Consider the following 22,972-nt stretch of genomic DNA (forward strand, 5'->3'; position numbering starts at 1 on the left):
ACCTAAACTCAAGAAATATGCAAAATTAAAAACACATTTTAGGGTTAAGGTCGTAATTGTCATAGAACATAATTTTAGAAGAATAGCGTCAATGACAAAAATGTTCTGCGCTAAAGTTTAGTGTAAGTCATCAAAGAAATGAAATCTCTATTTGCATTACTTACCAAGGAAATGTTGGTATCAATTTTTTCCAAAAAACCAAGAAACTAAAATAGGGGTGCAAGCTTCTACAATTTCTACAGTTTTGGAAATATTTGTGTTAAGATTACTTGGAATCCTTGCACTTTAGGTATACGGTGTCTTTGGCAACTTTACCGACCAAAATTCGAATATTTTTATTAGAAAAATTAACCCTCGCGCGAATCATAAAAGGGGTCTTATTGTCCCTTTTTCCACAAATCGTTAAAATCTCCTAAAAATGTTATCGTATCAGATCAAAATATTCTAGAAATTTGTTCCCCATAAAATTTTACTATAGCTCCTAGAATACATCAAAACTCTAAATTTTACCTAAATTCCAGGAAGTTACCAAATATTATATTCTAACATTCTGAAACAACGAAAATATGTACAGTGGTGGCCAATACATTTACAACAAAATTACACATTTTAGGACATTTGCTGTAAAATATTTTTATGAAAACAAAATTATGTATCTTTTTGCAATTATTTATAGTTTAATGCTTCAAGTATAAGAAAATAAAAAGTTTTTATACGATGTCCAAAAAGAATTATGAAAAAAAATTGAATATAAAACGACTTAAATTTAATGGTCAAAACATGAGCCAAATCACATGCAAAAATCGTCAATATTTTGTAAAATATCATTTTTATACGACTCAAATTATTTGTCTTTTTGTTTTGGGAAGTTTTAAAGTGAGTAAAATTTTAAAACTGATATCAGTCATACGTAATTCATCGGGGGAGTGGCGGGTCTAGGGTAGGGCAAGAGCATGGGTGCAAGAGTCAGAAATTTAGGAAATAATGTCAAAACTTTTTATTTTCTTATACTTGAAGCATTAAACCGTAAATAATTGAAATAAGTACCTAAATTGTCTTTCAAAAAAATATTTTACAGACAATTTTCTAAAACATGCAATTTTGTTGCAAATGTATTGGCCACCACTGTATGTATCTGCAAGACAAAATATCACATAAAAACGAAAAGTGCAAATATGTGCAGAATGTTTCGATGGAAATTGGTAAACAACTCTTGCTTTTAATGAAATAATAATTACACAGCCCAACTCGATCTTACGAGTACTCACAACTATATTCATCATTTATTGTGAAAATGGAGCTTGAAAAAAAAAAATCAACAAGTACGGACATCAATTTTTAAAGAGCGCACACTTCATTTAAACATTTTAAATTAAATTAGTTTCACATATATTTCATTACATTTACAAAAAAGATGTTTAAAACCCGTTGTTTATTTTGGATCATAATTTTATAAAAATGTAAATATTGAGACGAAGAAAAAAAGGTCAAATAGGGTCGCTTTGACCTGTTTTTATACCCACTTATTAAACAAGAAACGTATATATTTTTTTCATAACTACATGCAGTGGAATCCTATAATCCCGATTTTTGGTCAGGTTTTTCGGAAAATTGGACACTGTGCAGTGGCTTAACTTTATCATTAATCTCTATTATAGAGAGTAATGTTTACAAAACGCACTGTATATCGTTTTTTGATGAAAAGTGAAAATTACAACATTTTGAGTTACTACCCTTTTGTTGAACAGGTGCGATATCTAAATATTCAGTAATTTGTATATATTTCGCAGCGTATTTCCAAAACTGTTAATTTTTTTTAATGTTCTCTATGCGAAAAATATTCGCTGGAATATAATACATAACCCTTCAGAACATATCATTGTTGTAAAATTCCTCTATCGCTTTGTTTTTAGGATATTTTTCAACGACAATTTGATAAATATATCGACAATGCATTGAAATTTCAAACATGAGAATAAACATCCTGTGTGAACGATGTTTGAAATATGCTTTGTAGAATGTATGGTATGAAATACCGCCTAAACAACATCAAATATGTCTTTTACAGTTTCAGAATTTTCTGAAGAATTACTGAGCACACTATTTGGAAATTTTTTGCGAAATGTTACATGGTTTAACTCTTAACAGTTTGGCAGTTACTGACCATATTTCAGAAATTATGTAAACTTTCCTATATTTTATCAATTTTGATGCGATAGGTTCGGTTGTTCCTAATTTGTCTATTTGGCACTTATGTTCTACTACTTTAGGACTACAATCTTGCTGAAGCCCGCAAAGCATAGTTCTTATTAGTCTCGGAGATAAAGACCGGATCATTGGAACAAAAGGGTCATTTTAGTCCGTTATACATGAGGCCATAAAATCCAAACCCGATCTAAAATCACGAAACCCAACTAGGGGTTTTGTCAATATGTATTTTCAGAAAATGCCCACTAGAAGTTGTTTGCATTTTCAGTGTTGCACAGTGTAATTAAATCGAATTCATAAAGGTCATCTCCAGTGATAAACTCGGAGGCATTAATTGTGTTTTGAACTCATTTTTGACGTTATGAGAACGATATTTTCTTTCTTTGGAAATGGACCCAACTGGGTTTACGTTATGAACTGAATTTACGAAAATAACTAAAAAAAAAATGTTTGCAACATTCGTTTCAATCTTTTTTATAACAAAATGTACGCGTGTCTTGGTACTACTTTCTTTATATTTGTTTATACGAATCAATACGTTTTGCATATAAGCAATTATTTATTAATGTTAGTAATTGAGTGTTCCTCACCGTCATTACTACTTGGAAGCCGATGTCTCATATAAAATTATGAACAACTTAAGTTCAGATCCCACGTTATATTGTGACACGATATAATGTAAGGCAAAAAAAACAATAATATATTTGTATGTACGTTAATGTTGGCGGATTATAGCCATCCTTGCAAAGTGTTATCAAGGAATTTTAATTAAAATGCCAACAAATGCCAAATATGTGTGTGGAGCCAGGTTTAACATTTGCATTGATTGCCGCTTGGAATTTGGGTTAGTTATAGAATTGTATTTTGTCCATAAAAAATATCGTATGTATGTTGATATGGGTACATTGTACACTAGTGTTATGTACTTTTGACAGTTTTTCTCAAAATTAATGAACTTTTGCATATTAGGTAAAAACTCATCAAAATATTTTACTACAGGGATATAAGGTTGTAAAAAAGTCATAACCCTAATCTACACACATAGTATGGACATACATACGTATGTATTGATGTTGGTCTTCACTCGTGTCATTTTGTATTAAATATTTGCTAATAGTTTCGATTCTCTATTGGAATATTCGCAAACAGACGTCACGTCCCCCTTTTAAGGGTAAATGGGGTAGTAGAGCATCCACCAAATAAATGCTGGTCCTTATTCTTTAACAGGTGTTTTGAAAATGCCCCTATGCCCAATGCTCTTGTTTTGTGTAACAGGTTGCCGGCCAGGTTGTCTAATGTCACTGTTCCGTCTGTTTGGCATGCTGATGAGGCACCAACATAAGAGTTTATTTGTGTGTGCCTCTGCTTGAGAATGCCATTAGTCGATATTTTCATATGCAATAAACTGTTGGTGGATCTACAAGTATAAATATGAGCATTTATGTGTGAACCTGTGTGTATGTGTGTGTGGATGTGCGGGTTGTATGCCACTAATCGAAAAACAGGGTTGCCTTTTGTGCATAGGTATTTGCCTTTTTTGTCTTTCAAATTTTAGTTGGTCTATGACAGACAGCCCAAAAAATTTCGTTAGTCAACATTTGTCACTCCTGGCTGAAAGATCGTTTCTCTGGCAAAAGTGCGCATTGTACGGTTAAAAAAAGACATAAAAAGACTCCCTACGCTAAAAACTCACGGCCAAATGAATGTTGTAATTGCGTGAGCCTGAAATTACATGGTCATATTGTTAAAAAATATTTTGGATTAAAAGAGCACAACAGAGGGGGGTTGGGTTTGAAATTAATATAATAAGATCTACTAGTCATGTGTAATTGTTGAATGTGCTTCTTACACGCTCATGTCACTCTGTGTGCAAAAATTATTATTATTTGTCGTCTTTAACCCAGAAAAATGTCATTACTGTAATTAAAACGAATGTAGAAAGGAATGATTGTGGTATTTTAAGAATTTCACGTCAGAAAACTGTGAATCAAAAATATGCAGTCAACATAGTGAGGCTGTTGCACGTCACATACATATGTACATATGAGTATGTTTATTTATACAGCTGTATATTAAATGTATAACCTTAATTAAAATATTAGAAGTGTTGTGCATACAAAAATATTGAACAAGAATTGGACTGGCAATCATTGTCGCTCATAACAAAATACTCTTCTCGTATGGAAAAAATGTGTGTTGCGATGTGATTTTTGTAACTATGAACCAGAGTCCTGTTTACGCCCGCTATGTACCGAGTGATACGTGTGCTAACATTAAAAAAAGGGTTCGTTGCTTGATGACGATTTGAAAAGGAAAACGTAAGAAGTGCTGCCAAATATCTTTGTGTTTTTTACCACTGCATTGTTGCATTTGCTGTTCTTCTTTCTTTTTATTCTCATATCGACAATCAAGGAACAAGTCCAAAATTAAAATTAACCGAATAATCAAAACTCGAAACAGTATTAAATGTTACTAAATATGCGCTGTTTTTTTGGTGGAATATATTCTTATGACCTACAATTTTGTATAGATCTCAAAATCTTCGAATAGAATTATATTTGTTTGTGGCATCATCATCATTTTGGCATATAATTAATAAATTTACGTGGCAACTATGACCTCCCAGGTGTCAGGATCTCTTTTAGCTGGTAAGCTGCTCTATTACTGTATTAATGATATTATTAATGTCTATTTATACAATAGATTTGCAGATGTATATGTATACAACGTTATTATTGATGTTCGGAAGACACAGGAAACTTTAGATCCTCTTTAAAAATTTCGTGCTCGACTTTAGTTTTTCCAATAAAAACAAAAAAACATTTGATACCAAATTAAATTTGAGTAAAATTAAAATATAGTAGGAGAAGGGGAAAATATAGTAAAAGATAATGGGCAAACATCAAGGAAATTAAGGGTGCTAGGGGATTCATAATTCCTGTTCCTGTTTAAGGGTCAAAGTCTCACAGCCTGACAGTTTACATCTATGCTAATCCGGTTATTGTATCTGCCATCTACGACTTCATGGGAAAATGACAAAGAGAATGCTGTACCCACGTTTGATAGATATAAGAAAGACGAGATTTTATTATATATAGAATAGAAATAACTTCTTCTACAAAAAACTTTTTATACCCAAACATCAATCGTCAGCTCGAAGTAAAAAGGTGAACCAAGAAAAAACTTCAATGAGAAGTTTTTATACCCTCACGATAACTCTTGAAGGAAGTAACTGATTTCATCCATACTTTGCTCATCGTGAAATTTCTATCAGAATTAGATGAGGTTCCAATATGGACTCAATCGGTCCACTCCTTCGGGTACCTCCCACACAAAATTTCGGATAAGTTCAGATTAGGACCTGCTCTCGAATCGCTTTGATCGTTGCAGCAACTTGTATTCACTGCCCCCATACGACGGTACAAGTTTCATCAGGGGCAAGTCCATACTTCCTGAGAAAATAACCTCAAAGATGCAAAAAGCCCCTATGACACCGTGTGTAGTGGTTGGAGCGCAAGATAACTCTCGAACGAATCTGCCGATTCGGTCCAAAATTTGGCCTTCGTAATATTTTGTCCAAACATAGTTTAAATTCGAAGATAAGCCATATCGGTCCACTCCTTCAGGTACCTTCCCACAAAATTTCAAAAATGTTCAGAAAAATTGTTCGTACGGTAACTTTTGAACTGAGTGGCCGAATTGGTCCATACTTCACACATCCTAACATATCTACCAGATATACATAGATCAGGTTGCAATATGGACTATATTTGTCCACTCCTTCGGGTACGTCCCACACAAAATTTCGGTTAAGTTTACTTTAAGACCTTCTCTCGAATCACTTTGATTTTTGTTGAAGCGATTTGCATTTGCTACCTCCACTACGATTGTAAAAGTTTTTTCAGGTGCAACTCCATATTTCTTAGGAAAACAGTTCAACATTTGTGTTTTAGTGTAGTTAATTCCTAATCTATATTTAGTCGGCAAGCTCAAATGTCCAAAAAGGGCTACAAAATTCTGGAGAGACCTAAAATACATTCGATCTGTCCGTAGGTGAAAGTTTCACTTCACATTGGCTGAGGGTATATATCTGTCGGCAAAGCCGACTGACACTTTTTACATGTTCTTTGGCAACTTCACACAACCCCGACGAAAGTGTTTGCAAAACAAAGCAAACCTTCTTCCACTGTTATGTGTCGTTGATTTTCAACGAATGCACATAACAAAATTCTGTTGGTAGCTTATACCAACCACACACAAACCGTGCCAGTGTTTCTCAAATAGAACATTGGTGACGTTTTTTTATTGGGATAGCTGTTACAAATTTGATTTTTCAAAATATTCTGGCTTAATCCCATTGTTGTTGTTTTAGTATTTAAATAGATTAGTTGTTTTAAATACTAAAACAACAACAATGGGATTAAGCCAGACTATTTTGAAAAATCAAAATTGTAACAGCTATCCCAATAAAAAACGCCACCAACGATCTATGATGTTCCGTATCATTTTTCCCATATTACTTTAAAAAATGGAATTTATTTTTGATCATCAGGATAGAACAATCATTTTATTTTGCCGAATCGTTGAGATATTAACGACGACTTTTCTTTTAGTCGAGCAAGGTTTTCTAATCATTTTCCACCATAGAAAACATATAAATATTTCCGCTGACACCGAAATTACAGCGTAAAAGTGCTTATATTGACAGATAATTGAAACATCTCGGAATATCAGCGTGCAAGGCGGGTGTGCACACCCTCGCACCACGGTGGCACCATTGCACGAGGTTTTATTAGTGTTGTTTAACATTGGGAACTCATACAATAGTTGCTCGATGTTCTCCGTCTCCTCTTCAACATCACATAGAATGCAGGCCACCAACAAGTTCTGTATTTCGCATAGCAATTCTGATCTCGGCCTTGTTAAGTAGAAGTAAGGAAGAAGATCTACGACTAGATATAACCGGTCAGATAAACCTAGTGACCCTATAACCGGGATTGTTTTGTCGTTATAGAACCGTTAGATATGTGTAGAAATTTTCTGTTTCTTTGTGAAGTGACATATTGGTTGATGGACAGATTCTTCACTTGTAATATTTGGAGACTATGATCATGTATGGATCATGTGCAATATAGACTTCCTAGCAGATCTGAACATATCTTAAAGCTGGATTTGAGTGCGAACATAACTCTTCAAAGAAGGTGAACCAAAACTTCCTATAATTCTGAAGAAGAATGTTTGCAAAGTGAACTGAAGCGGATGGACGGGCTGGAATTTTCAATGAAAATCCTCAAATACCAAAGTACTGCAGGCTTCATTGAAAACAATCCTTTTTTCTGAAACAATTAAAATATATAAAATATAGTTTTAGTTTGGGGGCCACCGTGGTGCAATGGTTAGCACGTCCGCCTTGCACTCAGAAGGTCTGCGGTTCGAATCCCAGGCCAAGCAACGTCAAATTTTTAACGGTGGCAAAATTCCCCCTCAGTAATGCTGGCGACATTTCCTGAGTATTTAAGCCATGAAAAACTTCTCTACAAGTGGTGTCGTAAGACACGCCGTTCGGACTCGGCAATAAAAAGTAGGTCCCATATCATTGAGCCACTATGAATCGGCGTGCACTCATTGATATGAGAGAAGTCTCCCTTGTCCCATCTGGGATGTTTGTGGAACAATTATTATATAGTTTTTGAGCTGACTGATACTTTAGGCCGACCTCGTTATTTTCTGAGTTTCATCAGAAATATATTTCCTACATTTGACTACTGTTATATTAAAAATAATTTGAATTAAACAATTACATTATACTTTGTATTTTTCTATCTTTCCAGAACCCGTTGTTCCACGTTTCTCCAATCGACGCAAATCTGTTTTTGCCGAGGCATATGATCCAGAAAACGATGCTGATGATGATGATGGTGCAACCGCTGTGTTTCCCAAATCAGATGAACAACGTTCACGACTAATAGAATCAGTTAAAAATGTTTTGTTATTCCGTTCCCTGGAAAAGGAACAGGTAAGTTGAAAATGGGCGTCCTGTTAACCACTTAAGATAAGAAATTAATATATTTGTGGTATTTTTAGATGAACCAAGTTTTAGATGCCATGTTTGAGAGACGAGTTTCTCCAGGTGAAAATATAATCCGCCAAGGAGACGATGGTGACAACTTCTACGTCATTGAATCGTACGTATGGAACTTTAATAAACCCTTTGAATCCCGATTGTTTTCCGTCGAGATAAAAATATTTTTATATATATTATAGTACTCGCAATATGTACTCTGCCAAAAAAGTTCTTATTAATTTTAGGGAGGGACTTACCAAATTTTGGGCCATTGTAAGTAGGAAAAATTGACAAAGTTTATATATATATATATATATATATATATACATATATTAGGCCGGGGCGATTTGTGTGGAAGGAAAAAACCTTAATGGGCCCGTTTCTGATTCCTGGGATTGAACTGAGCAAAAAAGTCTACTGGACCATATGTCTACCGCGAAAATCGAGCTTCCCGATTTTGACTTTAAGTTTTTTATTGGTGTTTTTTTTTTTTTTTTTTGATATTTTGGTATATAACAACCAAACCATTGAGATTTGCGACCCAACAAAAAAGGCCAAAATTGTAGCCAACACAATAATTAAGAACTCTCTGGTACATCGGGAAATTATTGGAATGCTCCTTCAGGCAGTTTAGGCCTTGATAAAGTGCACATTTGTCGGCAAATATCGATAAATGACATTGTGCTACAAGAGTTGACCAGAAACATATTCAAGCGTTCTATTACAAAATTCTATCGTGTTGGCGTCCATGGACAACGAAAATACTTTTGGTTCGGTTGGGTCACTTCGTTTTATTATTTTATAACGGTAAAAGTAGTGAAAATCTGGGTTTCTTACATTTTCAATTTTAAACGGGCATATTTTCTTTTTTCACTACGGATTTCTATTGATCCCTTTTCCTATTAAAGGGGTGAATAATATCTTTCGAATATGCTATTATTTGCTCAAATCGTTTAATAAATGGCAAAATTATAGTGGTTGATTCATACCAATACAATTACTGTATACTTAAACAGAATTTCTCAAAAGGAGCGATTTAAACAAAAAGAACGAAAGAATTATATGGAACTAAGAAGCGATATTATGGAACTAGTTCCTTTTGATAAAAGGAACGAGATAGATCGAACTGTGTGTATGACAGTAATGCGCTGCGTATGATTGTTGGCAGAAATCATACGCTACCTAGTTCATGTTCTTTGTTAACTACCAAGTAATAATTTAGCATTTATATTCTATCGTTTTAGGGGCGTCTATAAAGTTATCGTTAATGACAATCACGTTCACACGTACACCAACAGTGGTATATTCGGAGAATTGGCTTTGTTATACAACATGCCTAGGTGAGTTTCGAATAGTTGGGAATGCGAAATAATTAAATTATGAATTACGTACCCTTTGTAGGGCTGCCACTATACAAGCCGAATCTGAAGGCTTACTTTGGGCTATGGATCGTCAAACCTTCCGGCGTATATTACTAAAATCTGCTTTTAAGAAAAGAAAAATGTACGAATCATTACTGGATAGTGTACCTATGTTGAAGACATTGCAGGTGTGTATTAATAAAAAAATACTCAACCCATTAATCAGATAGAGAAACAATTTTATATAACTTTTTGTTTCTTACAGAGCTACGAACGCATGAATTTGGCCGATGCTTTGGTTACCAAACGTTTCAACACAAACGACAGGATCATTAAACAGGGTATGAAAGACACAAAATCGTACAGGATTTAATTTTTATACCCTATACCACAATGTGGAAAAGGGTATAATAAGTTTGTTTTCCCAAAAATTCATGTAACGCCGCGAAATATTCGTCGTAGACCCCTCATGTGGTATACCAAACTTCATATCTCGACGAGATAAAGCGATTTAGCGATGTGTGTCCGTCCGTCCGTCCGTCCGTCTGTCCGTCCATTAAAAATTGTAATCAAGCTAGAGGCCGCAATTATGGACCGATTGTCACGAAATTTAGTATGGAGGTCGGGTTTGGACCAGAATAGAACTGATTAGTTTTTGGCGATGATCGTGAAATGTTAAAGGGATGAAATGGACCAAAAACAAAATTTTTGCTCGATTTTGTAGCCGCTCTGTAGGTCGCAATAATAGTCCGATCGGCGCGAAATTTTAAACGTAGTTTTGGTTTGAGATGAAGAAGTAGCGTGCAAGTCAACGGTATGATCGGATAATATTTAGCGGGTTAAATTGATCAAAACTTTTGTGTGAAAATTGGTAAAATTTCTAATGCACATCTTATAACAGCTAGCCCGGAAAGCTAGTGCACAGGGATAGTGGTATAGGGTATCACATGGTCGGCCCCGTCCGACTATAGTCTGTTCTTACTTGTTTTTTTTTACATTGTAATTGTGATTTTCAGGTGATGTGGCCGATGGTATGTATTTCATTGAGGAAGGTACAGTTGTCATCAAAATGGATCAAGACGGTTCTGAGATTGAAATCTCTAAACTGGGAAAGGGTGCATATTTTGGTGAATTGGCTTTGGTAACGCATCGTCCACGTGCTGCATCCGTGTACGCTGCCAGCGATGACGTTAAGGTCGCATGTAAGTACAATTATTGTTAGTATTATTTGTTGGCTATTTGATGACAGTGTTTGAAGTAGTAGAAAGGCAATATTATGCCGTATGTTCCTTTAGTTTTGTAGAATATGTTAACTTTTTATTTATTTCCATTTTTGCCTTGTTTTAATAATTTTTATTTTTTCTTTTGTTTCGTTTTGTTTACATTGTTCGATTTTAACACAACGTTTTTCTTTTCGCCACGATTCCAACAATACCTACTACTGTTACCACTAAATACATTTTTGTTCACGTTTTTGCCAATACTTCACTGTTCCTCGGCTCTGAAACTGTTTCGCATGTTTATTGTAGTTCTAGATACAGAGTGTTTTGAACGCCTATTAGGACCTTGTACGAAATTGCTTAAACGTACAATTAGTGAATATCGTTATTTAGATGACGACTTACGTTCTCAATTTGATGAATTAATGAAATTAGAAAATTTACAGCCATAGTCAGCTTGTATTTCCTCAAATTTTTAGTTGCTTTTATTTTTTGTTGGAACTTTTTAATCAAATAGTATTTTTCTAAAAAGATAAAATATATATAATTGTTTGTCGTCTTTTAATACAAAAGTTTTAGAAACCGAGGCGTTTGAAAGAATTTTAGGCTTTTTAAAGGATGTACTGAAAAATCGGGTGGGACTTTATGAACAACATTTAATGCAATTGGCAAGACAAACACTATGAAAATGTGTTAAAAATTCCCGTGAGAATCATAAATTGTAATCAGAAATTTATATTTTGAAAAGTATTCAATAAATTTGGAAGAAAAGAAAACAACAACTACATACAGACACTAGGTTTAAATACGAAAACTGGTTTCACAAGGAGACGCTCCTTGATCCGAAGGTATGGTAAGATCAAATTCAATACCTTTTTTCAAACCTGTACAGAAAATGTCGACGCTTTAACCTGAAATCAGAGCATGCGCTACACCGGTGATATATATCGTCTGCTATATATGACAAACAACACCTCCCCGTTTTTAAATTGTGAAGAAATGGGATAACTAATAACTGTGTCTTAACTAATCAATAAATGCGGTGAAGGTTTAATCTAAGACAGATTAGATTGTATGTATTTGGAAGCCTTTTCTGAAATGTATTCCAGTGTTTGTAAATATACGCATTCATGTATGCAACGATTATAATATACATATATGTACATATCAAGCAAATATACAACACTGTAATTGTTATTTATATTTCGTAATATGCTCTATGTTATTTTGTGCTGCTATGATATGTAAAGAATTCATAAAAATCAATAAGGTTTGATGGTTCAATCAATAGGACAAATACCTGGAAGATAATTCAAAGTGGAACCAATATTTAATACAAATCTTGTGCTGTTACCCGAAAGAAGAATCCCAATTCATTTAAGAGCCAGAAAACATTTTTTATATTCGCGATTTCAACTAATATTAGATGTGTACGATAACTTTCCCAGCAATAATTACTCATTCAGTTCCAGCAACCTCTCTCAGTGAATTTTACTCTCTCAAGCAAGAAAAATTGCAGAAAGTTATCGAACAGCATTTTGCAAAAACTTGCAAGAAAGTCAGCTGTTTCTGAAAATGTATGAAATTTGTTTTTGTTTCTTTTGATATTTTCAACCAAAAGGAACAAAAACATAAATTGCAGTTTACTTATTTAATGCTTCAATCCTATCCACAACGCTTTAGAATCTAAAAAATGAAATTTTCTTGGTCAAAAATGTTAACATTTCGAGTTGTTTACATTGAATTAAAAGTCAGCTGATCAGGAAATTTTTGCGGGACAAAATCTCCGAGCAAAAATTTGCAAGTTCTCAGTCACAAAACTCTCTCCAAACTCGCTCTCTTTTGCTGGATAATTTTGTTATCGAACAGCATTCAGTAAAAATTTTCTACGACTTTGTAAAAATTTTTGGGTTATCGTACATACCTATTATGTACTTTATTTCTTCATAAAATACTAATATAATCGTGAACAGGGATGGAAAATTCAGTACAATAGTACTTTTTTCAGTACCATTTCACTATAAAAAGTACCGAAGTACCCCCGCGGCCGATTAAGTACCATTTCCATACTATAGTCTAGAAAAATTTTATGTGGAACTAAAAATGCTAAATTCAAGATAAGTTTACTAGAAATTTTAAAAATCTGGATATATGTTGGGAACATACCAAAATATATTGATCATTTTCTTTGTGGAGTTCTTCCACCCTTTGAGAATCCGAAATATCAAGTTACAGTCACAACGGTATCAATCATTTAGAAGACTTCACATCGAGCGGTATCGAAGTACATTCCAATACATGGTAGAACAAGAAAAGGTAGCAGCAATACCCAGCTGACTGAACTGGTCTGTGGTGTTAGTGTCAAATTCAATACGACATTTTATATATTTATTTCTATGTTCGATGTATATTAGGGATATATATTTTTTTGAAGAACAAATAAAGACATAAAGACTCCTTCATATAATTGACATGTAACCTCCTCCAGGTCCGAACGACATGCCACATATTAAAACACCGCTTATAGAGGCGGTACAATATTTCTTAATATGCGTGGTATTTTGTTAAACTTGAAAATAATAAAGCCCTAATAAACATGTGCCTTTTTGTTTTCAAAAGCAAACCATTGAAACAGCTTCTACTTTTTCAATGAATTAGCAACCCCAAACATTTTTGCAAGAATTCTAATTTCTGCGAGAAATTATGCATTTAGTGGAATGATATGGAAACATTAAAATTGAAAATCTAACGAGTTTCCATTCATGTTTTTCAAATATTCAATCAAATGTGAATAATTATTAGTTTTTTTAAATTCCAATAATTTATAGACATTTCCTTATTTTGTTTACATGTACGTTGACACTAACGTTTACAAACAAAAACAAATTTCTATGTGGTTGTTGTTGAGTTGTATTTGTTGTAGTATTTACTTTACCTGGTTTGTTCTACCATGATTCCAATAGAGAATCTGCAATATCTCTTCTATGGGGGCCATATTGGTCCTACAAAACCAAGACAGTCTGACTATCGTTTTGATTACTGACGAAAAACAAAGTTTATATCGGCCACCAAAACTTTTTTGGACTATCTGTCACGAATTATTTAAAAAATAATTTGTTTAGAGTTCAATATAAACAAGGCTTTACGACAGCGATCAAAACGATAGTCGAACTAACGATAGTTTTCCAGCTCTAGGCTATTTAAAACGTGCATCTATACCCACATTCTCTATAGGAGTGTTTTATATCCATATCGAATACAAAGTATCAATTTTCAGTTATTTCGATGGGATAATGAGGCTAAAACTTTTAAAATACCGTTCTATGGGAGCTATATCAGAACGTGGACCCGCACTGACAAATTTCTGGGGGAAAGTTTTGTAGCCTCAACGAAGACTAAATACCAAATTTCAACAATTTTGGTTGATAATGTGGCTCAAACCTTCCAAATACCGAAAATCGGGAGGTACCGTTGTGTTGGAGCTACATATATCAAAACGTGAACCGATAGAGATAGAGTAATTGAAGCTTCTGTACCAAATAAAAAAGCTCCATATTAAATATTGAGAGCTGTATCTGGAATTCAACGGACCTGGTTAAATACTTTATAGGGTCTCCGACGAATATTTCGATGTGTTACAAACGGAATGACAAAATTAATTATAAAAAAATATACCGTTTTGAAATAATCTTCAGATTACATAGATATAAGCCTTTGTTGTTGTTTATTTTACTGAATAACAAATTTTTATATTTTTTTTCCTAAAAAAATATTAAAAAAATACCTTTTCAATGAAAAAAGTACCATTTTAGTACTGTTTGAATTTTTTAATTTTCCATCCCTGATCGTGAATCAAATTTAAGCCAACAATTTCGAAGTTTGAGAAGTTGTTGTTGAACCAATTCAGCAGACTGATTGAAATCGGTATAAAAGCAGTGTATCATTTCTCAGCTATTTTTTACTATTTTTTTCTTTTTTTGTGTCCGACTTTAAAGAAGTAAAAAATCAATCTAATATTAAAAATGGCAATTCGCGTATATTAATGGGCCTATTCTGTATTGCGACAAGAGTCGATTCGCGTTGTCAGTCGTCTCTGCGACGAAATTTAAAATTCGTATTACGTAAAGCGATCGAAAATAATCGTTTTTTATTTTGATTTGAATAAATGAGAAACAAATATCAGAACAAATTGTATACAAAAGGAATATTTTTCTAAAATGATAAGCTCAGTGGACTATTTTTTGATGATAGAGGAGATATACTTAACGTAGCATTCATCTATGTGAGTAGATGTATTATTTCCCACATTCATCAAAATAATTGTTTATTTTTTAGGTTTAAATCCTATTTTCAGTTTCCAAAAGACGCTATTCTTTATATAGTAGAGACATTAAAAATTACTTTAAAAGAGCTGTAGGTCAACAGTCAATACTTAAAGTGTGTGCAGCTTTTCGGGTTTTTTGCAGAAGGAAGTTTTCAAAGATCCTATGGCAATGACTTTTACCTCGGTAGGGGTCAATTCACGTTGTGAGTGGTATTGCGTGAAGTGTTGCAGTTAATAGAGGAAAAATTGTGTAAAAGTTGGTGTAGTTGTGGTGTTCTTATTATTAGCTATTCTTGGCTTTAAAATGAATCCACTTTCTGTATCATTCATCTGGTGTACGGGTTGGTGGACCACACCTACTTAATTGCTCCGTAACATCCTTCCAGAACTCTTTAAAAGTGACCTTAGTTTCGCCAAAAAGTCTGACTCCACGAGCTACCCAAACCTAGCTTCCATTTTTTAACCGGCATTTCAAATTGATGTTTTGTAGTCATTTTTACCATTTTACTCAAACACCAAAGAACGTATATAATATTAAAAAAATTAACTTAAAATAAATGAAAATGTTACTTATTGGTCTGTTCCAGAACTGCAAGAATCTACTATTTTTTCCGATAACATAAAGGAAAAATTGTTATCGTAGGAAAACTTATTAAATTCTTGCAGGTTGTGGAACAGAGCATGTCTCATTTTTTTCAATTTTATTTTATTTGTTGTCGCCCGAAAACATTGCCATAGAGGTTTCCCTCCATATAAAATTCACAATCGTTTCAATTTACATCCATCCCAACGAATCGTTCACAGTTTCCGATATACTAGACCTTTTCATCAATATACAAACCCCAGTAATTCTCGTCGGCGATGTAAACAGCTGGAACATTATCTGGGGATCCAACAAAAACAATCCCCGTGGTCTCATTTTGGAAAATGCTCTAAATGCTCAAAACCTATGCGTATTGAACGATGGGAAACCAACACATCTTTCTACGTTTGGAACATATACCAACATTGATATAACATGTTGCTCATCTTCTCTTCTTTCGATAGCTAGCAGCTGCACCCTTGATGACATGTATGGTAGTGACCACTTCCCGATAATCACCAATATTAATTTTGGTACGCCAGTTACAAAAGTTAAACCATCTTTTAAATATAATTTAAAAAAGGCGAATTGGGACTCCTTCAGGACGGATATTGACACTTTACTTGATAGCAAAACATTTTTCGGCAATCCAAACAAAGTAAATGCAATCTTTACCAAAGCAGTCAGAAAATCTGCTCACAAAAATATCCCAATTACTAGACCTACTTCCAAAACTTCCGTACCGTGGTGGAATAAGGAGTTAAATATTCTGCGGAACAATAAGGTAAAGCTTTATCGTATTTCAAGGAAAGCTCCTTCGCCAGAAAATATATTATTGTACAAAAAATCTAACGCCAAATTTAGATTTGAATCTAAAAAAGCAAAAGCCTTATGTTTCTACAATTTCACAAAAACCATCAGTCGTGATTCGCCCCTTAACATTGTGTGGCATAAAATCAACACAATGACAAAAAAAAGCAACTACAGCTTATTTACATCTATGAAATCAAACGACATATGCATCAATGAACCTATCGATATCGCAAACCACTTTGGCAACAAATGGTCCTACGAATCATCAAATGAAAACTTCGCCCCAAAGTTCTGTGCTGCTAAATCTAACATACCAACTTCTTTTTCTAATAATCCGTCTAATAAACAAGCGTCAATAATTGAAAGGGAACTTACATTTTCTGAACTACAATTAGCTTTTGGTAAGGTGAAAGGAACCACACCAGGACGCGATAAAATACCATATTCTATGCTTAAGAATATATCCAGCAAGAGCAAATATAAATTACTCCACCTTTACAACACAATATTTGACACTGGTATAATTCCTCATTCATGGAAATCAGCAGTTATTATTCCGATACCTAAACCAAATAAGAGCAGATCAGAGTTTTCCTCATATCGGCCAATATCTTTATTGTCCTGCCTCTCAAAACTGTTGGAGCGTATAATTTCCAACCGCTTATCATGGTTTATGAATGCTCGTAACCTGATTTCAACCAACCAAGTTGCATATAAAGCTAACCAAGGCTGCACCGACGTGCTTCTGCACATTGACTACTATGCTTCCAAAGCTATTTCTACCAGGAGTCACACTTCAGTTCTTTCAATCGACTTCGAAAAAGCATTCGATCGTATAGGAATACATATAATTTTAGATGCCTTAAAATTATGGGGTGTAGGTCACAAAATGTTGAACTTCATTAAGGCTTTTTTAACTGGTCGCAATTTTGTAGTCAGAATCAACAACTTTTATTCGAACCAATTTGCAATGGAAAATGGCATACCGCAAGGATCCCCGCTGTCAGTCGTACTCTTCCAAATAGCCTTTAATGAAATCAGCAAAATCATAAGCAAACATCCCAGAATTTATCATTGCCTGTATGCTGACGACCTTTATGTTCTTAGCTCCAATAAAGACAACAATGTTATTAACAATCAATTCTCTAATATTATAAATGACATAAGTACTTGGGCCAAGACATCTGGCGCCAAAATATCACCGTCTAAGACTTCAATTTTACATATATGTCGGAAGCACAACTGTAAACCTACCGACATTTCCACTAATGGTATGAACATACCATACGTAAACAAACAAAAAATTTTGGGAATTATCTTTGAAAAAAACTATCGATGGAAAGAGCACATATTCAAATTGAAGAAGGACCTCATACCTCGGTCAAATATTATAAAATATCTTTCATCCAGGAGTTTTGTACATATCAATACCCTCACTTACTTAGTAAAAACTCTTGTACTTAGCAAGATTGACTACGGTTTGTTCCTTTTTGGCGATAGTCCCACTTCTACTTTAAAACAAATAAAAGCAGTATACCATGATAGCCTTAGATCCAGTATCTATGCATACAGAACAACACCCATCAAAACACTACTTATTGAAACTGGTTTACCTTCTCTTGAGCAAAGGATTCTCGAGTCTAGAAATATGTTGTTGCCGAAAGTTCTATCGTCTAAGTCTTCTGTTATTTACTCCGATGTCTCTAAAGTTATGTCAGCAAAAAGGAAACCTAAAAAGCTATCGGCCATTTATAATTCAATAAAAGACAATGTAGTAAATTTTAAGGAGCAGGTTACATGCTTCAAAACCAAGTTCCCAACATGGATGTTTCCAGTTAATGCATGTGACACATCTCTCAGTACTCTAGAGAAAAGTAAAACTCCTAATGAAATTTACGCACAACATTTTCAACATTTCTCCTCCAAACACTCTACTTACCAGTTTTTATACACCGATGCTTCAAAAACAAGCTGCACTACTTCATACGCTGTTGTCAATTCCAAAGGAGATATCCTTTCCGTTAAAACCCTTGTTGATTTTACATCCATCTTTACTGCCGAAGCTGCTGGGATTTTGGAAGCCATTAACATAGCAGCTTCTTCCAAACATGAAACTATTATTTTCACCGATAGCTTATCCGTTCTCAAGGCTGTGTCGTGTATATCAAACAACAACTGGGCCTCAGTAAACAAAATTCGTGACATGCTTACCGACAACAATAATATAAAACTATACTGGATACCTGGTCACGTTGGTATTAAAGGAAACGAATTTGCTGACAAAGCTGCTAAATATGCATGCTCAGCACCTTTGATGTTCGATAGCATAATCGAAAAAATTGATTTGAAAACTTATATCAAACATGAACTAAAGGAACAATACAAACAGGAGCAACTGTTATATAATCATATCCACTACAACCAAGTCAATCCCAACAATATAAAACCTGTATATCCTACCAACGTTCATAAAAATGAAATACGCATATTTTCACGTCTTCGAATGGGACATAGTATAGCTACACATCATCACCTATTAAACAAAAATGTAGACAACAAATGTCTAAATTGCAATAGCATCTGCACCGTTCAACATATTTTAGAAGGATGCACCTCTTTCAATAATGCCCGCCTCACCTACCTCAACAATGATGGACTGAATATCCTCAAATACCCCACAGCAGCAAACATCAACAAAATATATAACTACATAAAGCAAATCAAAATAACCTTATAACATAATTTTAAGTTTTTAATTTGTTACCAGTTTTAGCTGATGGCCATTGTAGCCAATGCTATTTCATCTGTTATTAACAGTGTATTAACTACATTGTTAATATTATAATAAATAAATAAATAAATAAAATTAACTTCATGGAGACTGAATTTGACGGCGTCAGGCGACAATTGCCATCCGTAATGTAAAAATTGCAACTGGCAACGCGACTCGACGCTTGTCGCAATACGGAATAGACCCATAAGTGTAATTTTTGTCTAAATTATGTCCTTCATTTGATGTTAACTCCATTTTTGATATTTATTCGCACATATGTATGTATATGCAAAATAGTTTGTCTTGAGCATGAACGAATGTCATTGTATGTAGGAAAATGGAGGGAAATTTCCGAAATATCTTGGAGGGATTTTCCAGGGGCCGTTATCGAGTGAGTTTTTGTTCGAAGGCAAATTACGAACGTTCGAAATTCCCTTATACGATCGAAATTATTTCAAACAGTTATCGATACATACGCTTAACGAACGGTGAAAACATATGGTAAACACAAAAAATACAAACAAACAAGTTGTTGTGCGCAAGTTACTCGTAATAAGAAATGAGAACATGTGAATTGTATAAAATAAGAGAAAATTGTGAAAAATTAACGAGTAATAGTGATCCGAAATAAATTCCATGATGTAAAAATATAAAAATCACATTTTGGCATTGGAAAATATATTTTAAATTTTTAAGAAACCGACACTTTTGTCTATTTTCCCTACTCATCTTATTGGAACAAGTCAGTATGTAATTTTGTTTAGTTTTATTGCAAAATCTTCCATTAAAGATCGTTTTATGCCACAAAAATAGTCATCACGACAGCAAAAGTGTGACGGGCAAAAACTCGCAAGATTCCACTCGAAAGTGTGTTCGATAACGGATGCCGTAATCCAAATACTAAAAATATCGATCGAAATAACTCGCTCACGTATCCGAGAATTAGGCCCCAGAATTTTTTTTTCTTTTTGGCAATTTACATTTACGTAGATCATTTGCTTCTTATTAAACAATTGTATTAATTGTGAACGTGAAGTGAAAAAAATCAATAGTCGAAAAATACAGCAAAACTTCATACACGATTGATAAAGAGCAGTGATATGTATGTAATACTTTCTACTTCTACTTTCCGCTGCCATACATACCATATATGTTTTGAACACGCAATAGCCTATTGGTACGGTATGTGTGGTATAGGACCTTATGGTTCCTCTCTAACTGCATTTTCAAACCAAGAAGAAGTTTTGGGGTCAGTTCACGTGGATTTAACAGAAAAACGAACACGGACATAATAACTAAAAGTGGAATCGACAGCAATCTTTGATATGAGAGAATCCTCTTCTAAGTTGTTCGTGGGAAACAGATTTTTTTAATCTCCGCAAGTTAATCAGAAAAATGAGTTTTAAGTTGGAGATTGAAATTTAATTTAACAACTCTGCGTAGCACAAAAAACGTTGACAGCAAATTAAGACTATGGCCAGAATTCGCCTTCCCTTGCAATGACATTACACCTTTTGAAATCACTTAGCAATAATAATTTAGATGAATTGGACATATCAAAAAGAAATATAAAATTATTTTTAATGGTAACATGAGTAAAGAAAAAAATTAAAAATGTGTGTTTTATATTGATTTATTTTGTGAAGTTTGAGGTGGAATAAATTGAATTTAGAATGTTAGGCACCTCTTTTGGATTTTGAATATAGTTCTAGTAACAAACAAATGTGTATTATTATACTCCTGAAATCTTTTTATGGTTACTCCGCCGATTTTATCTTATCAAATTTAACATTGTTCTTCGAAAGCTACTAATTCTTAATCTTCTTAGTTTTAAAGTTTTAGTGAATAAGTTTTTTAACGTTTAGACTGAAATTTTATATGTTTATGTTATTTTCGCATGTTTAAGATATGTATATATGTACATATAACTATATTCAAAAAGGAAAGTAAAAAATGTATAGTCTTTTGTTTGGTCATTTGCTCTTGGTAACTGCATACAGTCAGAGTCAAAAGAAAGTTTACTCTTAACATTTTAAAATTCTCAATTTTAAATTTCATTATTTCATTGATATAAGGTATTTTTATTGGTAAATTAAAATCGAGAAAATATTAGGATTTTCAAGGTTTTATTGAAGAATAAATGAGGATTTAATAAAATAAACCACTATTTTAAGAGTCAAAAGGAAGTTTACACCCTAACAAAACGTAAAATTTTTTTATTGCTTCATCTTGGTTGTCTTTCATTTGGCACTTGAACACAAATTGACCTCAATTTATACCAAGATTACCCGAAAGCGGTACCACGGGTCCAATGGGAATTATCACTGGATTTCACCAAAGCACTTGTGGATTTATTGTATGGACACTCGCATGTGATTAAAAGAAGTTCAAATGCCAAATGAGGTAAAAGGCATACATATTAAATTAAAGAAATAAAAACAATTTTTACGTTTTGCTTTACTTTCTTTTGACTCGTAAAATTGAGGGTTATTTTGTTAAATCCTCTTTTGTTCTTTAATGAAGCTTTTGAAAGTCCTAATATTTTCTGTAATTCACCACTAATACCTACAAAAAGGCTTTTATATATTATATGTATCATATCCTTATATCAGTGAAATAATGAAACTTAAAATAAAATGATAGGTGTAAACATTCCTTAGACTGTGAATGTATAAAGCTGGGTACACATCGTCAGTTTTGAATGTCGATATTTCGCAATTATCGATAACTGTCAAACCGTCCAGCAACCACAAAACATTTTGCGGTTGCATGATGAATGACAAAAATGAACGGCCACACTAGCAAGCAACAACAAAGCTGTCATTCAAAACTGACAATGTGTACCCAGCTTAAAGAACAAAAAAAAAAACTTAAACGGTGTGCATTAGGGTTATGACATTTTGCCATTTTTTCTGAAAAATGATTTCCTGTAGTGAGAATGAATTCACTTTTGCCTATTAACGCCTAAAATAACATTCATTCCATTTTATTATAAAAAAATATCCGCACAAACCACTTTGAAAAAAAAAAATTGAAAAAATTCGTTGAAATGATTTTTTAGCACGAATGAATGGAATATGAATTTGCATATTAATTACTAAAATAACTTTTATTCCATTTAAATTTTAAAAAGGTCCTGCGCAAACCGCTTTTAATTTTTATGATATATGAAATAAAGTTATATATACTACAAAATGATATATATGCTATAATACGATGATAGTCCATATATACATTAGGCAATTTTCCTTGTGGCAAGTGTCATTTTGATAGAGAGAGAGAGTGGTGAGGCATATGGGAACCCTTTGCCTCTGAACACCCTCTCTTACCCACAAACTGACAATTGCCGCTAGGAAAATTGCCTAATGTAAATATGGACATAAATTTAGTGAGAAACAAATGGTTATGTCGTGTGCCCCTATATTTTGTTTTCAGTTAAATATCTGCTTACAGTGAATTCAAAAAATTTTCAAAAGTTTTGAAAAATAAAAAAATAAATAAGAAAAAGAATGAAATAAATAAGATTTTATGCAATCTTAGGCAAGAACTCATCAAAATATCATACAGTGATACGAGGTTGTAAAAAAGTCATAACCCTAGTGGCATACACGCACATATACATATAC

At 33.5% G+C, this 22,972-nt stretch overlaps 1 protein-coding gene across 29 annotated transcripts in view; it reads left to right on the forward strand.

The window, feature by feature from the left end:
- Pka-R2 (cAMP-dependent protein kinase type II regulatory subunit) overlaps positions 1-22,972 on the forward strand; it is a 78,724-nt gene that overhangs the window by 51,958 nt on the left and 3,794 nt on the right. For 10 of the 29 annotated variants that reach the window (XM_073955453.1, XM_073955455.1, XM_073955456.1 and 7 more), the window contains 6 exons: positions 8,040-8,224; positions 8,293-8,393; positions 9,517-9,612; positions 9,674-9,821; positions 9,899-9,974; positions 10,650-10,835. In XM_073955453.1, the coding sequence (XP_073811554.1) occupies positions 8,040-8,224; positions 8,293-8,393; positions 9,517-9,612; positions 9,674-9,821; positions 9,899-9,974; positions 10,650-10,835 (792 nt within the window). Of the gene's footprint in view, positions 1-3,661; positions 4,857-8,039; positions 8,225-8,292; positions 8,394-9,516; positions 9,613-9,673; positions 9,822-9,898; positions 9,975-10,649; positions 10,836-11,426; positions 22,854-22,972 lie in introns of those variants that run through there. The other 19 variants (XM_073955474.1, XM_073955477.1, XM_073955465.1 and 16 more) reach the window with 19 other exon arrangements.

The sequence above is a fragment of the Musca autumnalis genome, unplaced genomic scaffold (genome assembly GCF_047663935.1).
Source record: "Musca autumnalis isolate F117 unplaced genomic scaffold, ASM4766393v1 scaffold_5, whole genome shotgun sequence".
Lineage (NCBI taxonomy): Eukaryota > Metazoa > Arthropoda > Insecta > Diptera > Muscidae > Musca > Musca autumnalis.